Source organism: Xenopus tropicalis, chromosome 10, assembly GCF_000004195.4.
Source record: "Xenopus tropicalis strain Nigerian chromosome 10, UCB_Xtro_10.0, whole genome shotgun sequence".
NCBI classification, from domain to species: Eukaryota; Metazoa; Chordata; class Amphibia; order Anura; family Pipidae; genus Xenopus; species Xenopus tropicalis.
Window position 1 is genome coordinate 26,915,785 of NC_030686.2, and position 17,514 is coordinate 26,933,298.

The 17,514-nt window shown below is 39.4% G+C and overlaps 1 protein-coding gene across 5 annotated transcripts in view; it reads right to left on the reverse strand.

Annotated features, from left to right (window-relative positions):
- rptor (regulatory associated protein of MTOR, complex 1) overlaps positions 1-17,514 on the reverse strand; it is a 165,918-nt gene that overhangs the window by 11,212 nt on the left and 137,192 nt on the right. For 3 of the 5 annotated variants that reach the window (XM_012971556.3, XM_012971554.3, NM_001130371.1), the window contains 14 exon segments: positions 17,214-17,324; positions 16,942-17,016; positions 16,224-16,289; positions 13,963-14,154; positions 13,738-13,878; positions 13,456-13,573; positions 13,233-13,373; positions 12,596-12,754; positions 10,844-10,962; positions 8,681-8,784; positions 5,607-5,793; positions 1,100-1,210; positions 867-972; positions 331-445 (listed from right to left, as the gene is read on the reverse strand). In XM_012971556.3, coding sequence (XP_012827010.1) covers positions 331-445; positions 867-972; positions 1,100-1,210; positions 5,607-5,793; positions 8,681-8,784; positions 10,844-10,962; positions 12,596-12,754; positions 13,233-13,373; positions 13,456-13,573; positions 13,738-13,878; positions 13,963-14,154; positions 16,224-16,289; positions 16,942-17,016; positions 17,214-17,324 — 1,745 coding nt within the window. 5 annotated transcript variants of the gene reach the window in all.

Consider the following 17,514-nt stretch of genomic DNA (forward strand, 5'->3'; position numbering starts at 1 on the left):
TTTAAACGTCTGCTATTCAGTTTGCAGTGTGCATTCTTGTCCTAAAATTAACCCCGTGAGCGCAAGGACAGCTAGTGAATGGCTGAGGCAGCACCGGGTGTGCAGTGCAGTTTTTCCATCAGTAAAGAATTTGTTATATGTTTCATCAACAAAGTAAATATCCTGTTAAGATCAGTGCTAAATCTAAAACTCGTGGGAGCAAGTTACTTTTCAGTAACCAGAGACCCTAAGGTTCTACATGCGTTTCAAGTCCTTGGCATAACCATAGTAACAGTGACAAGAATGTTCCCTATGAGGAATCTTCCAAAGCAATAACACTCAAAATCTTACCAAATGCTGTCCTTGTCTGCTACAGCAATGCTTGAGGTAAAAGGATGGAACTTCACAACAGAAGGAACTCCTGGATTCCGGTTGATAAAGATCTGGTCATCGAGTCTTGAGATTCCTTAAAAATGTAATTATGTTGTTAATAATTGTGTACGGACGATTTCCCATTTACATTTTTGTTAACATTCCTGAAGACATCACAGTTTTACCAACCAAAGGTCTGAGCTGCACACATATGTTCCTCTCTCACACATACAAATAAATGGAGCTGGCTGAAGTTGTAGGCCTACTGATACTGACTGAACACTTGTCAGGTTAGATTAATGTTGACTGGCGCGACAAAAGCCATGTTCAATTAGTCACTGAAATTTAAAATCTCAGTTTGATACAGTTTGAAAATAATTGTAATCCTCCATGTATAACCCAGCCCAGATGAAGCAAAATTACAGATGAATTTATCAGAGAAGCCACAGAAACGGCATATGCAGAAGCAAAGCTAAACAAATGATGGTTTTGAGGGGACAATTTTGGTTTCTTACCTTTCTGTATAAGGCGCTGGGCCTGTTTCCGTACCCTTGTATTTCGTAGAAATCGCCACTCTCGTTCTTTACGTACCTGACTCTCCATGTCATGTTCCTCTGGCATCTAAAAGAAGAAAATGTAGAGGCCATTAACAGAATATCTCTTGTGCAGAGCTCATGGCTGTGGAGAATTAGAAAATAAATACAATTGCAGGTGGAATGGATCCAGTTTCGGACCATTTTTTTTTTACCTTCATGACTGGCTGGGCAAAATATTTGGCACTCCAATCACAAAAGCCTGTCTGAAAAGATCCTACAGTGAAGTTCTTGTGTACAATGGCTTCATCTCCATCATCTCCAGGCTGAAAAGAAGATGCTGGTTAGTGAAGAGATACTACACAATCCTGATATTTGAACTATTTCTACTGGATAATTAAAACGCCCTTTCTTTTAACAGGTGAGAAGGCATTCATACTGATGAAGGGAAAAACAGAGGTGTAGTCTGAAGAAATACAGTGCTGAAGAGAAAGAAATTTGGTTATATTAAAAGATACAGCAACAAACATCATATGGCAGAGCTAAAGTTTGGGCTGACACCCTCAGGAAATTAAGGGGACATTTTATAACATCATTAAAGAACATGAGTGCGTCTGCACAAACAACTAAATACCCAGAAAGCGATGAAGTGTGCAGCTAGTTTGCTGTAAATGATTGAGATAGCAGTGTAATGCACTCCCTTGCCCACACACAGATGTGAGCATAATATTTACCAAGCAAACACCTCATGTGAATGAAATATTAATGAGCAGCAGCTTGAATACTGGAGGCGCAGAGGGGAAGCAGTAGGCTGGGTACAGCTATGAGTCGGAATGGAGACAGTGCAGAGAGAGAGGCTGCACTCAGGCCATCACAGGCTGATAACCAGCACAAGGAGACTGACACCGACAAGGAGAGGGACAAGGTCATCTTTCAGCAAAGGCAAAAATGCAGAAGTTCAACACAAAATATATGTATCTATTAGCAATTCAACAGATTTGCCTGCTTCCTTTAACCGACACAGGAACTGAGGATTGTGTTTCAATGACATTCATTTTTAAAGGTTAAGGTTTGCGAGTGTGGACTCATTGTTTTCATATTTATGTTTAAAGGAGAACTAAAGCTTAACTAAAGAAGTAGGGCAGAAATTTTAGGCCTTGTGTTTTGGACTTCTGTACCAGCCCAGGGCAACCCCAGCCTTTCAGCAATATAGATCTGTGCTTTCAAAGATGCCCCAGTAGCTCCCCATCTTCTTTTCTGCTGATTCCCTGCACATGCTTTGTGCTGCTGTCACTTACCTGAGCTTAGGGACCAACTCATAATATACTGTATATACAGAATATAAATGTAACAGTATAAGGCTGATTAGTAATTAATACAGATTATTAATACTTGGCAGCTCTGAAACTAGCTGAATAAGCATTTAATAATCAGCCCTGTAGCATCAGCTTATGAGACTCCTATTTTTCTTGATAATTTGCAACGGCAGCAACTGAACTCATACTTCCAACAGCTGCCCAGAGCGCACTGAGCATGTGTGTGTCATTGACACTTCAAACAAAATCCAAGATGGGTAGCTCCAGTGACAACTGTAAAGACCTGGATCATAAGTACTATAGAGAACTGATGAAACTTTAGGCTGGTGCAGTAAGTTCAGTATAGACAGTATAGTATAGCATTTATAGACATATTCATTTTTTGGGTTTACTTTAAAAGTGAATTAGTTTTGTCTTTCTTCATCTTATGTTTCCCAGCAGCTACTCAGCCAAGTTTATTCTCAAAACAATCTGATCTATTTGTCTCTCACATCTCAGCAGCTGCGGCAGCTTCAGCCTCTGCCACACTCCTTAACTTTAATTAAGTCTGTTACAAGAGCAAAGGTTACAAATTGATACATATGTTACTTTTAGCAACTTATTCATCAAAACAGCTTACAGAGTTGGCAAAGATGATTGCTGAGCTGCTAATAGGACACATAGAAGAGTGAAGTCATCAGTGAAGTTGTGGAATTCCCCCCCTGAATCAGTCGTGCTGGCTGATACGTTATATACAGTGGCTTGCAAAAGTATTCGGCCCCCTTGAACTTTTCCACATTTTGTCACATTACAGCCACAAACATGAATCAATTTTATTGGAATTCCACGTGAAAGACCAATACAAAGTGGTGTACACGTGAGAAGTGGAATGAAAATCATACATGATTCCAAACATTTTTTACAAATAAATAACTGCAAAGTGGGGTGTGCGTAATTATTCAGCCCCCTTTGGTCTGAGTGCAGTCAGTTGCCCATAGACATTGCCTGATGAGTGCTGATGACTAAATAGAGTGCACCTGTGTGTAATCTAATGTCAGTACAAATACAGCTGCTCTGTGACGGCCTCAGAGGTTGTCTAAGAGAATATTGAGAGCAACAACACCATGAAATCCAAAGAACACACCAGAAAGTTCAGGGATAAAGTTATTGAGAAATTTAAAGCAGGCTTAGGCTACAAAAAGATTTCCAAAGCCTTGAACATCCCACGGAGCACTGTTCAAGCGATCATTCAGAAATGGAAGGAGTATGGCACAACTGTAAACCTACCAAGACAAGGCCGTCCCCCTAAACTCACAGGCCGAACAAGGAGAGCGCTGATCAGAAATGCAGCCAAGAGGCCCATGGTGACTCTGGGGGAGCTGCAGAGATCTACAGCTCAGGTGGGGGAATCTGTCCATAGGACAACTATTAGTCGTGCACTGCACAAAGTTGGAAGAGTTATGGAAGAGTGGCAAGAAGAAAGCCATTGTTAACAGAAAACCATAAGAAGTCCCGTTTGCAGTTTGCCATAAGCCATGTGGGGGACACAGCAAACATGTGGAAGAAGGTGCTCTGGTCAGATGAGACCAAAATGGAACTTTTTGGCCAAAATGCAAAACGCTATGTGTGGCGGAAAACTAACATTGCACATCACTCTGAACACACCATCCCCACTGTCAAATATGGTGGGGGCAGCATCATGCTCTGGGGGTGCTTCTCTTCAGCAGGGACAGGGAAGCTGGTCAGAGTTGATGGGAAGATGGATGGAGCCAAATACAGGGCAATCTTGGAAGAAAACCTCTTGGAGTCTGCAAAAGACTTGAGACTGGGGCGGAGGTTCACCTTCCAGCAGGACAACGACCCTAAACATAAAGCCAGGGCAACAATGGAATGGTTTAAAACAAAACATATCCATATGTTAGAATGGCCCAGTCACAGTCCAGATCTAAATCCAACCGAGAATCTGTGGCAAGATCTGAAAACTGCTGTTCACAAACGCTGTCCATCTAATCTGACTGAGCTGGAGCTGTTTTGCAAAGAAGAATGGGCAAGGATTTCAGTCTGTAGATGTGCAAAGCTGGTAGAGACATACCCTAAAAGCCTGGCAGCTGGAATTGCAGCAAAAGGGGGTTCTACAAAGTATTGACTCAGGGGGCTGAATAATTACGCACAACCCACTTTGCAGTTATTTATTTGTAAAAAAAATTTGGAATCATGTATGATTTTCGTTCCACTTCTCACGTGTACACCACTTTGTATTGGTCTTTCACGTGGAATTCCAATAAAATTGATTCATGTTTGTGGCTGTAATGTGACAAAATGTGGAAAAGTTAAAGGGGGCCGAATACTTTTGCAAGCCACTGTAGCTTCAAGAAGAGGTTGGATGGCTTTATAGCAAGTGAGGGAATACAGGGTTATGGGCGTTAGCCCATAAGGCTGATGCCACACCAGGCGTAGGGCTGATTTTTTCGGCAAGCGGATAAACGCTTGCCGAAAAAATCAGCCCTACGCCTGGTGTGGCATCAGCCTAAAACCACAAATGTCTAGTCATTTATTAAAGGGGACTTGTCACCCAGACTTAAAAACCTGTATAACAGAAGTCCTTCTCAAATTAAACATGAATCCCAAACCCATACCCATTATAAGGGCATTTTAAAATCCTAGCTGTCAATCATATAATGCCTGCCTAAGGCATATTACTTTCACTTTCCATTCAGAACTCACTTCCCCCTCCCTCGATCACCATCCTATGCATGGGCACGCGCATATTCTTCATTTCCCAGGGTGCCACAACCATGTGACCTGTGCTCTGATAAACTTCAGTCACTACACACGCTGCAAGTAGACAGCAGCTCCCAGTAGGTATCAGAATAGCACTCAATAGTAAGAAATCCAAGTCCGGCTTGGGACTCCTCCAGTTACATGGGAGTAGGAGAAACAATAGGTTACCTGAAAGCAGCTCTAATGTGTAGCGCTGGCTCCTTCTGAAAGCTCAGACTCAGGCACAATAACCTGAGATGGCTTTTTACGTTTTTTCACAAATCTACAACCCCCCCCCCCCCCGAAAACCTCTAAAAGCACAAGTTAAATAAAGCTCGTTACAATTTGCCTAGGACAGCTCTGACTGACTTATGCATGACCTTGACATCTTTTAGATGGTGACATTTTGTATATTTAATAGATCACGAAAAAACGAATTTTTAGGTGAAAAACGCACATGAAACACATAGAAAGTTTAACAGACGAGCACTGTATTTAAAAAAAAAAAAAAGTTATTGATCTAATTCAGCAAGGGGGACCTTCTTATACACTGCAATCATGTGATGATGCATTTCCTTGTCTAGAGCCGCTTTCATTTCACATTTCCACAATGAAAAAGATGTCAGTGCTACCAAAGAATATACTGTGCTCGGACAAGTTTCATTACCTGGTCTGGTCCTTTGTCGAACATTTTCCTTGTACGAGGAAACTGGTGGGAATGAGGCGTGTACTGCACCCCAACATTGCCCCCAGCATTGGCAGGTCGATTAGAGGGAATATCCCTACTAACAGGTGGTTTCGTTACATCGTTGGTGAGACTGGAACTGCTGGCACTGGGAGTCGGAGGGGAACCACTGCAAAGAGATCACAAAAGTGAATCTGTAGCATTTATTTTATTCTGCAAATCTAACAATAACAAAAGGGAACACACATTTTTAAGACCATTTTCTTTTGTGTTTTAATAATCACGGTATTAAGAAAGAATATACAATTTAAACAGAATCTTAGGCACATGTTCAATATACATGAATTCTAAAGTGTAATAAAAATAAATAAAAATAAAATAAAAATATTATTATTATTATTATTAACAGCTAGTAATGCAGAAAAAACTGAAAGGGAAAGTCAAAGCGGTTTTTGCTGGCAAAGGTGGTTATACAAAATACTGTAGAGATGTAATACATATACCAACAGCAAAATTCAGTGTTTATGTCTCTTAAGATGATTTTGTGACACAATACGGTAAAAAAAACCTTGTTTTACGTTTCACAGATTTGAAATAAAAACACCACAGAAAACAAAATTGTGTAGAACTGTTACTTAATAAAATGCGTGAATTAGTTAAGGGTCTGAATACTCTTTCAAGGCACTGTAGCCACAGGTAGTTACCAGCCATTCCAGCTACAGTATTAGATGAACCCTTTTAAAGGAGAAGGAAAGGTAAAATCAAATTAATCTTTACCAGAAAGGTCTATGTAAATACAGCCCTAAGTACTTACAGTAATGCTGCACTGAGTCCTCTATCAAAAGAAACACAGCATTTCTTGTCTCTTTTTTTGTAAACATGATGTTCCAGTGTCTGACTTTCTCTCTCAGAAACAGCCTTAATTCCCCTGGCCAGAGTCTGCGCAGTTCTCTCCTCTCTCCCCCTCCCACCAGAATGCTAAGAACTCCCTCCCCCCCTCCCTTAGGAATGTGTGATCTCAGCTATAACAGCTAGAGACTGCAGGAAGGAAGCTACTTAAAGTGGCAGCTGCTATCTTAAGCAAAAGGAGAAAGCTTCTAAAGCTATTTACTCAGGTATGGTAATGGTTTCTGCAGAATAAATATATTGTTCTAGGTGGCACTAATGTGGCAAATCTATTGGCAGAGTGATATCTATATGCCAAATCTATATGAAATCTATATGCCTTCTCCTTTAAAGTTATTTTAGTTTTGAAGCAATGTACATCTTCATTTTTTTATGGTTGCTCTTTTCTGAATTACATTTTTCTGATTAAGTCTAAATAAAAAATACAAAGCCCACACTATCAGACAAAAATAGCTGAAAATTAGGAGCCTCTGTGAATATATTAGCTGGCAAATGGCTGGTACTGTAATATAAACGGCAGCGGCCCAGAGTTCCTGCTAATTCACTCCATTGTGCATATGTCGGCCCCAGGGTAGTGAAGAAAGAAGAGGATCGCTCCCTGGTGCTCACTGGATAAGCCCTGGGCCAGCGCTTGTCAACTGTTAAACGTGGGAATGGATCAATTTTTCTTGCCCCATGGCTACACAGCAGCTCGTCTATATAGTACCACTATAGTAGTCTTTCTGAAGCTTTTAGCAGTGTAGGGCTACCGAACTTTATATTTTAATTATTTTTAAAACATTCAAGTTAGCCAGAACACGAGACTTTTTATTAAATACAAACAGGCCAATAAAGCATAGAAATGAAAAAGAAATGAAGCAAGAAGGGACGGGACTAGTGAGAAAAACTCGACTCTACCTGACCCTAACCCGCCCGCTCCCAACCCGGCTTCTGAAAAATCAAAGGATCACAGGGAGGTGAATTGGTAAGTTGGTTTATGACTGCAGGGAGAGCAGAGATTGAGGACCTTTTAATTGACCCAACTCTAATAATAAAACTATTAATAAATGGTGCCTCGGGAGGAAATACAAAAGAGACTAAAACCTATGGAATATCTTGGACCGGATGCTATTTATTCCATACTATAGGACCTTAGCTCTGTGACAGCCAAACCACTTTACTTAACCTTTCAGGATTCAGCATGGTGCTGAGAAAATTTGACTAAATTGAAGAACAGGAGAGCAAATTGGCAATTGATGTTCAATGTTGACAAAGGTTATAAACTTTGGTAGAAATGACTTAAAGGAGAAGGAAAGACTAATAAAGAGCATGGAAGGATTTAGTTAAATGTTGCCTCACAGGTGCTCCTTTTGTATAATGCATTTCTTCATATCAGTTCTGTCTGTCACACAGGGGTTGTGAGAAGCTTATTGCCCTAAACTTATTATATGTTAAAGTGGAAAGTAAAGGATGCAAAAGTTTAATTAAATAAATAAAATAAACTCAGGAATTGTTTTAAACCTGATTTGAAATTAAAAATAAATACATTTTTAGGAAAAATGAAAATGTTGATTCTGTGGCTATTGCCCTTCATTAGATTTAAAACACCTCTTTGGTCCAAGGTCTAACCTGAAGCGGACATCCTGTGCATCATATCCAGGAGCAAAATCTTGTGGGAAGGTAGAAGTCCTGCTAGTGTTATGGCTTTATTAGGGGTCTGGGTTACTGCAAAGTAGCAGGGTTTGAAAAGAAAATGGTAGGGTTTAAGGCAACTGGGGGTGTATAAGGGCATACATGGACATGGTCAAGTGGCATTTCTGAACATACAGCCCTGATCACATGACCTATCATTGTAATGTTGTCACAAAATTAATGGGGCATCATGGATCTTGAATGGAATGTTGAAGTTGCATCTTTTTTTAGAGCCGTCATATGCCCACCCCTGCAACATGGGGGGATTTTACCCTGCTGTAATACAGTTACAATGTCAAAACAAAAGCAAAAACAAAACAAACAAAATAAACAAATAAAGTCTCCTTTATAATAAAAACTATGTATAAAAAAGTGTGCTGACCATTCCTCTGGTGTGTATTATATATATATATATATATATATATATATATAATAACAATATATAATAACAAATTGATTAAGCAGATTAGAGCCCTCACCCCACTTGGTGAATGTGCATCCCTTTGTTGGTGGGACTGGCGGGAGCAGACTGCGTGAGTGAGGAGGCATCGAGGATCCGCTGTGGGCGAGCATTCACTGTAGCCTACCAAGAAAAAAAACATGGCTAAATAGAAGAACATAAGTAGGTATGAATGGTGTAAGCGTGTCCAGCAGATAAAATACAGATTATTTGTACACTGCAAATCATGCAGCACAACTGTATACATTGAGGCATTGAAAATAGCTAAAGAGACTAAATTCCAGCTACAAACTATAACCAAGAAAGTGATTGTTTCCAAAGAAGATTTAAATGCATCTTTTAATGATATGTGATGCTGTCTATTCTTAGCCTCTTAAGGACCTAACAATCTAATTCCAAACAAATTTCTGCAAAAAAAGAAAATGAGGGCAAAAACACACAAACTAAAAAAAACTCTGCATATTCTGTCAGCTCCACAAATAGTGTGCTTTACAAGTCAGCCATATAAAGGGCCAGTCTGCACCAGTGTGTGGGAATAGAAGGCATGTAAGGAGAAGTAATGACACAGGTAGAAAATGTCCTACTGCAAAGGCAGCAGCACATACAGTATCCCACGGGAACAAACTCACCATCACCTCTATATTCCTTTACTTGTTATATGCAGAACAATGGCATTAACTGCTCAGTGATTTATTGATGTTCTCACTCACAGGTAGGAGTGCATTTGTGTGCATTCAGCAAACTCAGATCAATCCCACTGAATTATACAAAAATGCCCTTTCCCATAAACAATTTCAATTCTTTAGTAACAGTGTTCCTCTGGCAGAATCAACTCTGGGTTTCAGGTAAATACAGTGAAACCTCAATCTTACATACTTGGATTTAAATTTCCCTTAATTTTCTACCCTTTTTTTGTGGTCCACCAATATACAATGCATTTCCAGGTTTTTACACCATTTTTTTCTGGTCCCCTGAAAAATGTAAAACAGCTCTACTGTATTAATCAATTAGCTGGACAGGATTTGCTTGGACAAAGAGTTGAATTAGATTGACATATTGTATTCATCCTCCTCTATCATGTAACTATGATGTAACTAGCCCTGGATTTGTTGCCTTTACTATAGCTTTGTCAAGTCCCTCCACATGTATACCTTTAGGGCCGTGACACATTGGGAGATTAGTCGTGTTGCAACAAATCTCCGTTGTCGACTAATCTCCCCGCAATGCCATCCCACCGGCTAGAATGTAAATCGCCGGTGGGATGGCATACCTGGCATCGCGATTTTCCGAAGTCGCCAAAGTTTCCTCTCAAGGCAACTTCGGCGACTAATCTCCAGGTGTGTCATGGCCCTTAAGGACAGAGAAAATGTGCATGCTGCTAACAGAGCCAGGATAAGGGCCCCATTATAGAAGAATATCAAAGAGATGTGAAAGTGTGGATTTTTGGCCAGGAAGGGGGCAATGCCTGAGATATTGGGATTTGGCGTGATTGTGGGCAGGGTTTCAGTACAAAGGCTGAAGCCTGGCAGATCAGGAGCACTAGGGCCATACTGTACTTGCAGACTTAGTATTATGGGGCCCCATGATCCTTCATGGCAGCTGCTCACATACATAGAAGAGGCCAATAAATTTATATCCATCTTTCAATGGACAAACACTGGTTCTACTTTTAAATGCACCTTGTTTTGTAAACCAGAGATCCTGCATTAAATCTGCTTTTTAAAAGCACAAACAGATTTTTTTATATTTAATTTTGAAATTTCACATGTGGCATTGTCACATGAGTTATATCATCCCTTTCCCCCCCCCCCAGCAGCCAATCAGCAGAACCATGGGAAAATACAAAAGAGCAGCTTCCTGACAGCTGTATTGCTAAAAGTGGTGGATATGGGAATAGCACTCAATAGTAGAAAATCCAAGTCGGGCTTGGGACTCCTCCAGTTACATGGGAGTAGGAGAAACAATAGGTTATCTGAAAGCAGTTCTGTGTAGCGCTGGCTCCTTCTGAAAGCTCAGACTCAGGCACAATGCACTGAGATGGCGCCTACACACCAATATTACAGCTAAAATTACATTTGTTGGCTCAAAAACTAGTGTAATTTAGAAATAAAAAGTAGACCATAAAAATCATCATACAACCAGCCCACCACAATTTCAGTCAAACAGGGACAAAGGTCTTTACCTTATGAGCAATGCTGTTTAGCACTTTCATTGCAAGGTCCGAGACTTCAGGGTATGGGTCAGCAGCAAGGTGGAGAAGCACTCTCCAAATTTGAGTGTAGACACTATTGAACGAGACACCTGAAATGGTGAAAATAATCATTTTTAAAAAGTAAAAGTTCCCTTGCTAGGTCTTTATGCAAATTCCTTTTTTGTTTGATAATTTGGCTTCCACTGTTTGAAAAGCATATTCTATTTGCATTATACACTGAGGAATGCAATTCAGTAACTAAATGAGAAGCAAGGATGACAGAAAACACCTCCTCCCTCATCAAAATTCTTATGCCTTCTGAAGTCTTGTTATGGCTCTCTTTTGAAGGGAATATATTCTCTGAAATCTAACAAAGTAAGCTTGTAATGATCATTGGGAGCCCAGGGGGACTTTAAGTCTAACACCCGTATTGTGGGATCAGAAAACAAGTAGGTGGAATAAAATAGTATAAAGGATGAAGTACAGCACAGGATGGGTAGAGGGTTTTAGCATTAAATTGAAGAGTCTTGGGGGTAATGTATAGCATGCCTATAAAACATATGTTAGAATGTATAAACAAGTCAAATAAAAGAGACACTGAGAATCTAGTGAGGGCAGCAATCAGAATATAAACTCAAAGTAATAATTAGCAACTTGTGAAAAGTGGCATTACAATAAAAGAAATAATATCAATAAAACAATCTTGTATTTTAGACTGGTTAAAGAACTGGAAGAATTCAAATACAGTATAATGAACACATATTTAGGGTTGCTTTCTCTGGAGAAAATGGGCTTGCGAGTAAACATGATTACACTATACAAATACATTAGAGGACATTACAGACAGATAGGATAGAATCTTTTCTCAAAGAATGAGAGGCTACCACTTTAGACTTGAGAAAATGAACTTTCATTTGAAGCAATATAGGGGGTTCTTCACGGCAAGGGCAATGAGGTTGTGGAACATCCTGCTGGGTGATGTTGTGGAGTGGTTTAAGTGACTGCTTGAACAAGGAATATCCAATGTTATAGTGATCTCAAAATCTACTGTTAGTTTAGTATAGGTTGTGATGCATACAGTTTATGTATACTTTTATGGTGTTCATTAGAAGGGGTTGAAATTCAATCCACATTAACTATGTAAAAAGGAAAATGTGTCTGATTGTTGGATGATGGCAAAGCTAAAAGTCCATAACATGGGGTAACCCCTTTAGCACAAAGCACTTTTTCAAACTCTGAGTATTTGAGGGCAAAGGTGTTGAAGTACTCAAAATGTGGGTGATTGGGTGATCTCTGACTATACCCAGATGGCAACATATACTTCTTTTTAAAACTTTGCCATGGAGAGTTGTTTCAAGCTGGGTTAATACGCTTATAGGATTTCAAGCGTGGGACCTGTGAACACAATAAGGGAATTTAAATTCCACCCTGGGAACTATCTGTAAGAAGTTTTTATGTTCTTACCATGTCTGCATGGGTTTTCTCCCAAACTTCAAAAAACATACAGGCAGGAACCCGCTCCACATAAAATAGGCCCTATTGTGTGTTAATGTGCATGGGCTGATGGGAATGATGTATAATCTCTGTAAAGTGCTGCAGGATATTGAAAAGCTTTTTAAACACCAAAAAAAATATACAAATATAAAAATAAGTGACTTTTCTATACACAGGCCAGTTAATGTCAATTTATTTTCTAAATTCAGAGTACGTGGGGAAGGATTGGGATGCCAAGAAATCCCTTACCTATGAGGGAATTGAGAGAGGAGTAAGAACTGACACGCCTCATCTTATCAATGGTCTCAAAGGACAAGATGTACTCTTCATTATCTGGGCTTCCTAACGTACTGCTTGCGCTACTACTTGTACTTAGATTCCCAGGAGAAAATGTAATGGCACTCCCAGCTGGAGGAGGAAACACAATATAATATAAAAACGTAAGATGCAGAGAGAATGGATCAATATAAACATTTGGCACAGATCAGAATGCAGTGAGTAAAGCAAGGCTACTATAATAAAAGAGTTAAATAAACAAAACAGTTAACTTGTGATTTTTTTTTACTAAAATCCTGGATATGGGTTGAAAAAGTTCACAGAAACACATATATAAACATACATAAATATTAAATACATAACACAATTGTTGTGTCTAGTTCTTCATGCCCTCTTTCACTAAAAGTTGACTAGAGTGTATATAAAGAAATTACTGTTTATTTCATGCCCCTGAATTTTAGATGGCCTAAAACAGCAAGGACAGCGGTATCAACCTCTTCCCACTAGGCCTGGTACTCTCTCAGCAAATGATACACCAGCCATACTGGTAACACATATTCTGTTCTATGGACTAAAAGAACTGATCTTCTCCTGTGCCCACCAGTCTTACTCTCTTCACTCAGGCTTAGATTCTGCAGAGACTTGTTCAAGTTTCTTGGAGTTGTCACTGCCCGGATATTACCGTAGGAGCTCACAGATCTCAAGCGGGGCGTTCCAGGGCTATCTCGTATTGGTGTCAAACTGCCTCCCTCTGTCAGATCAAAAACAAGTGTTTTTTTTTAAAAACAAATAGTTTCCTTGGACCAAAATTCACTTATATAAGAAACACCTACCTGTGGAAGCTGGCGAGGGCAGGGGGTAATTCTTCTCTTCCTCCATAAACTGGAGGGCAACTGTACAGAAGTTACTTTCATACTGCACAACCAGATGACTAAGAGCTACAACAAGCTCCTGTAAAATGGACAGTAAATGGGCAAATGTAAGAAGAAAGCAAAAAAGATAAGCAATGTTATAAAGAAAACCAAACTGTCACAGAATTCAGGAGTCAAACCATCACATTATAGTGAAGACTACACACACACCGCACCAAGACTCTCGGTAATAGTGCTACCCACCTTGCGCACCATAGGACTCCCATCATTGATAAGCTGTGCTAACATCATTGCAACATTGTGATCTATTGTTGTAGAGTGATCTGTTCTCTCAGCTGAATTCCCAACAAAGGTGCCAAGGGCAAAAACTGCAGAACTACGGACCTTTGGGGTAACACAGTATATTAATCATATTGATATTTTATCCCTCAGTTATATTTCTCTGATTGTAAGGCTGGCTGTACTTACCTCTGGCATGGGGTCAGACAAGAGGCTGTACAGCTTCTCATGGGCGCTATCACGTACCCCACACCAACGTGCAGCATCAAAATTCTGCCAGATGCGTCCCAGGCAGATAGCAACCCATTGGCGTAGGAGAGGGTGTGGATCATTTAGCTGCTCCAAGCAGATAGCGATCAGGTTTCCTTGGAGGCAGGCTTCCTATAGTACATATAGATAAGGAGAAGTACAACTGAAAAGCAATATTTGGTACTGGAGATTTTTTTTGAGTACAGGTATGGGATCCCTTATCCGGAAACCAATTATCCAGAAAGTTCCGGATCAAGTAAACATAATTAGGAAGCACTACAGTATAAACTATAGATATGCTAGAAAGTGGTATTAGTTGATACCTATTGCTCTGTGTACCATTACATTAAAAGGGGATCTGAACCCAAAAAATTAATTGATGTAAACTTAATTGATGTTAAGCTCATTGTGCTCCTCTGAGCAATATAGATTCATTTTCAGTTACTATAAAGAAGATGCATGGACAGGGTCACTAAAACCCTGGGACTCTAAAAGTGCCCATACACCTTCAGATCCGCTCGCTTGGTGATGTCTCCAAGGGCAAAAACTAGATTTTTTAACCAGCCCAATCGATATCTGGTGGATTTCAGGCCAGATATCGGTCGGGCAGGCCCATCGGTAGTGCCCATACACAGGCCGATGTGTAATATGGTCATCCCACAGACATCCTATTTTAGGTGAAAATTAGTAATTTTTACAGCTATATAATTAAATCTTCTAAAGCAGTGCTGTGCAACTTTTTATATGTAGCTGGTCAATCCTTTTGCATTCCATACATTTAAAAGTTAAATAATATCATAAAGAGGAAGGCCACATCAGGTCCACAGACCTCTGGGTTCTAGTACAGCCTTGTTCTAAATAATAAAATCAGGTTTGAGAATTTCCCTAGTATATTTGGCAGTACATCTGCTTAAAGTTCTGATTTCAGTTTCCAGCTGAACACTATGTAAGCAGGCAGCACCTTGAGTTTCACTGCTTAGTGTTGCGGAACTGGGACATACCAACGAACTGGAGCTAAAACTGCATTCCATACTCTGGTCTTGACCTCATGCATCAAAAAATCTGTATATTCCTTAGCAAGAGCTAAACACAATCTGTTCTGTCCTCCAAGTAAGATTATATAAATGCAGTATATCCACAGCATAAAAACTCAAGCACATGCATACAAACGGAACTCTTACATAAGTAGTTAATTCCATCTATAAAAACAGCTGTCACTGCCCAATGTTTTACTACAAGGAACTGCACAGCATTGCCTTAAACCAGCACAAACCATACAGGTATTATCAGACATGCTTGGGAACTGGGGGTTTCAGGATAAGGGATCTTTCTGTAATTTGGATTACCATGCCTTAAGTTTACTAAGAAAACATTTTAGCATTAATTAAACAACAGGATGAATTTGTCGCTAATATGGATTGATGCAAGTTTCAGTAGAAGGTATTGTCTCATTATTACAAAAAAGGGAACTAATTCTTGAAAATGTAAAATTATTTGCTTAAAATGGATGATGACCTTCCTGTAATTCGGAGATTTCTAGATTTCCGTATAAGGTATCCATACCTGTATTACAGGGGATGCAAGATATTATTATCATCTATTCACGGTGCCTGTGGCTGTTGGCAACGCGTTTCGCAGGCATTTCCTGCTTCATCAGGCAATGTAGAATAGGAGCAAAAACCAACAGTGCAATATTGTTGTGAATAAATTATTATTGAAAATTACCACTTTTGTTGGTGTCTGCTTGGAGGAGGTAAGTTCATTACTACCTCCTCTGAATTACCCATTGGGTTTTTAAGTGTTTTTAGCTAATTTTATCCTTTAGGCGCCTCTGTTTTGTTTTATCATTATACCGAGTCCACCCCGAGTGGAGGGGTGTCATCCCCATTTTTCTTCCTTCTACAGAGAGCGACTTCTTATTCCTGAGTGGGGTCAGGATAATCTCCCCACCTGCCTATACAGTGGTTGCCTATTGGTAACCCTGGCTTGTGAGTATTAATTTGTTTACTCTACCATTACTCCTTGTAAAAACAATTTACACTATTGGGGCTCTTGGTGTTCCTTTTTGTCTTCACCTACACAAAAGGTGCACCAAACACATAAGTACCTACATTTATTCATTTAATTACCTTTAATTAATTACAACTGAGCCTCAATTCAACACTGTTACCAGTGACTAACTTTATGTAATATATACTCACCTGGCCAGTGTTATAATTGTTAACAATTACTGCTAAAATGAAGGAGGTCATTGTACGGTGCTCAGCCTGGTAAAGACAAAAATGCATGATTGAATACTTAGTCCGTTTACAATTCAATACAAGGGCTCATTTATGAACTGGTCGGTGCAAGTGCTGTCAAAATAATGCCCTTTAGAGCACCATATACTTTGCAAGGGATAAACACAAGTGTTAAGTGTGCTGTGCACTTTACACCAGTTGTGATGGTGCAAGAGTTCAATGGTCAGGGGAGCATGGGAGTAATGTATTTAATGCCTGCCTTGAGAATTGTGGGCATTTACTAATTTGGCACCGTATGCCCATTAGTAAATAAGCCTTTGGTTCTTGAGCATGATTCTTACTATTTACATAGAGCAGATTATTGTTTTTAAATAAGATGTATCAATAGTCTCTATTCAAAAAGGCAGAACTTTAAATACATATGGGGTCATAACGCATATTAAAATATTATGCATAGTATGAAATGCTTTCAGAAACAAAAGCATAAAAAAAAAAAGACTGATGTATGTACAAAATGTTTCTTAAATAAAGTGGATGGGAAACCTTCCAAATGTTTAGGGCATTTTAGATACAGCCCTTAGCACAGATTAGCTTACTAAAGAGCAAAAACATTCCAAACTTTACTGTGCCTATACTATCTAAAATCAGTATGTGTACTGGAAATGCGCATTGATCTTACCGGCATATATGGATCCGCCAGAACAGAAAGAAAATATTTATGGCCATTATCTTTTACTAAGTCTGCTTGGCACGACTAGGAAAGAACACAAAAGGGAACCAAGTTAGAAAAGCTGTTCACATTGCTAAACAGTTTTATTACAAAATAAAGCTTCTTGGTTTTAAATTCTAGTTAGTTTGTACTGTTTCAAAATCCAACACACATATACTGTTATACATATACTACTGACATTCCCTTACCACATGAATGGCTATTTGGTATCTACTACTTACACTATCAACAGCAAGGATCTTGGCCCAAATAAAGACAAGCAGTGGCCGGAGTTCCCGAGCTGAGCTTTGGAGCAGCTTTAGCACATAAGGGAAAATACCAACAGAAAGGGCCTGTACGAAAAAGGGATATCAATGATATTAAAGACACATGTAACACAAAATATACAAATCTGTTAATTGGGTTTTTAAGCTAATGTATTGAACTGTAAGGGGCGGTGATTATCATGTAGCAATTGTGCATCTCTCACCTGTTCCTCTACCTGTAACTTTTTGCAAATAAAGTTTATATGTTTCACATCTC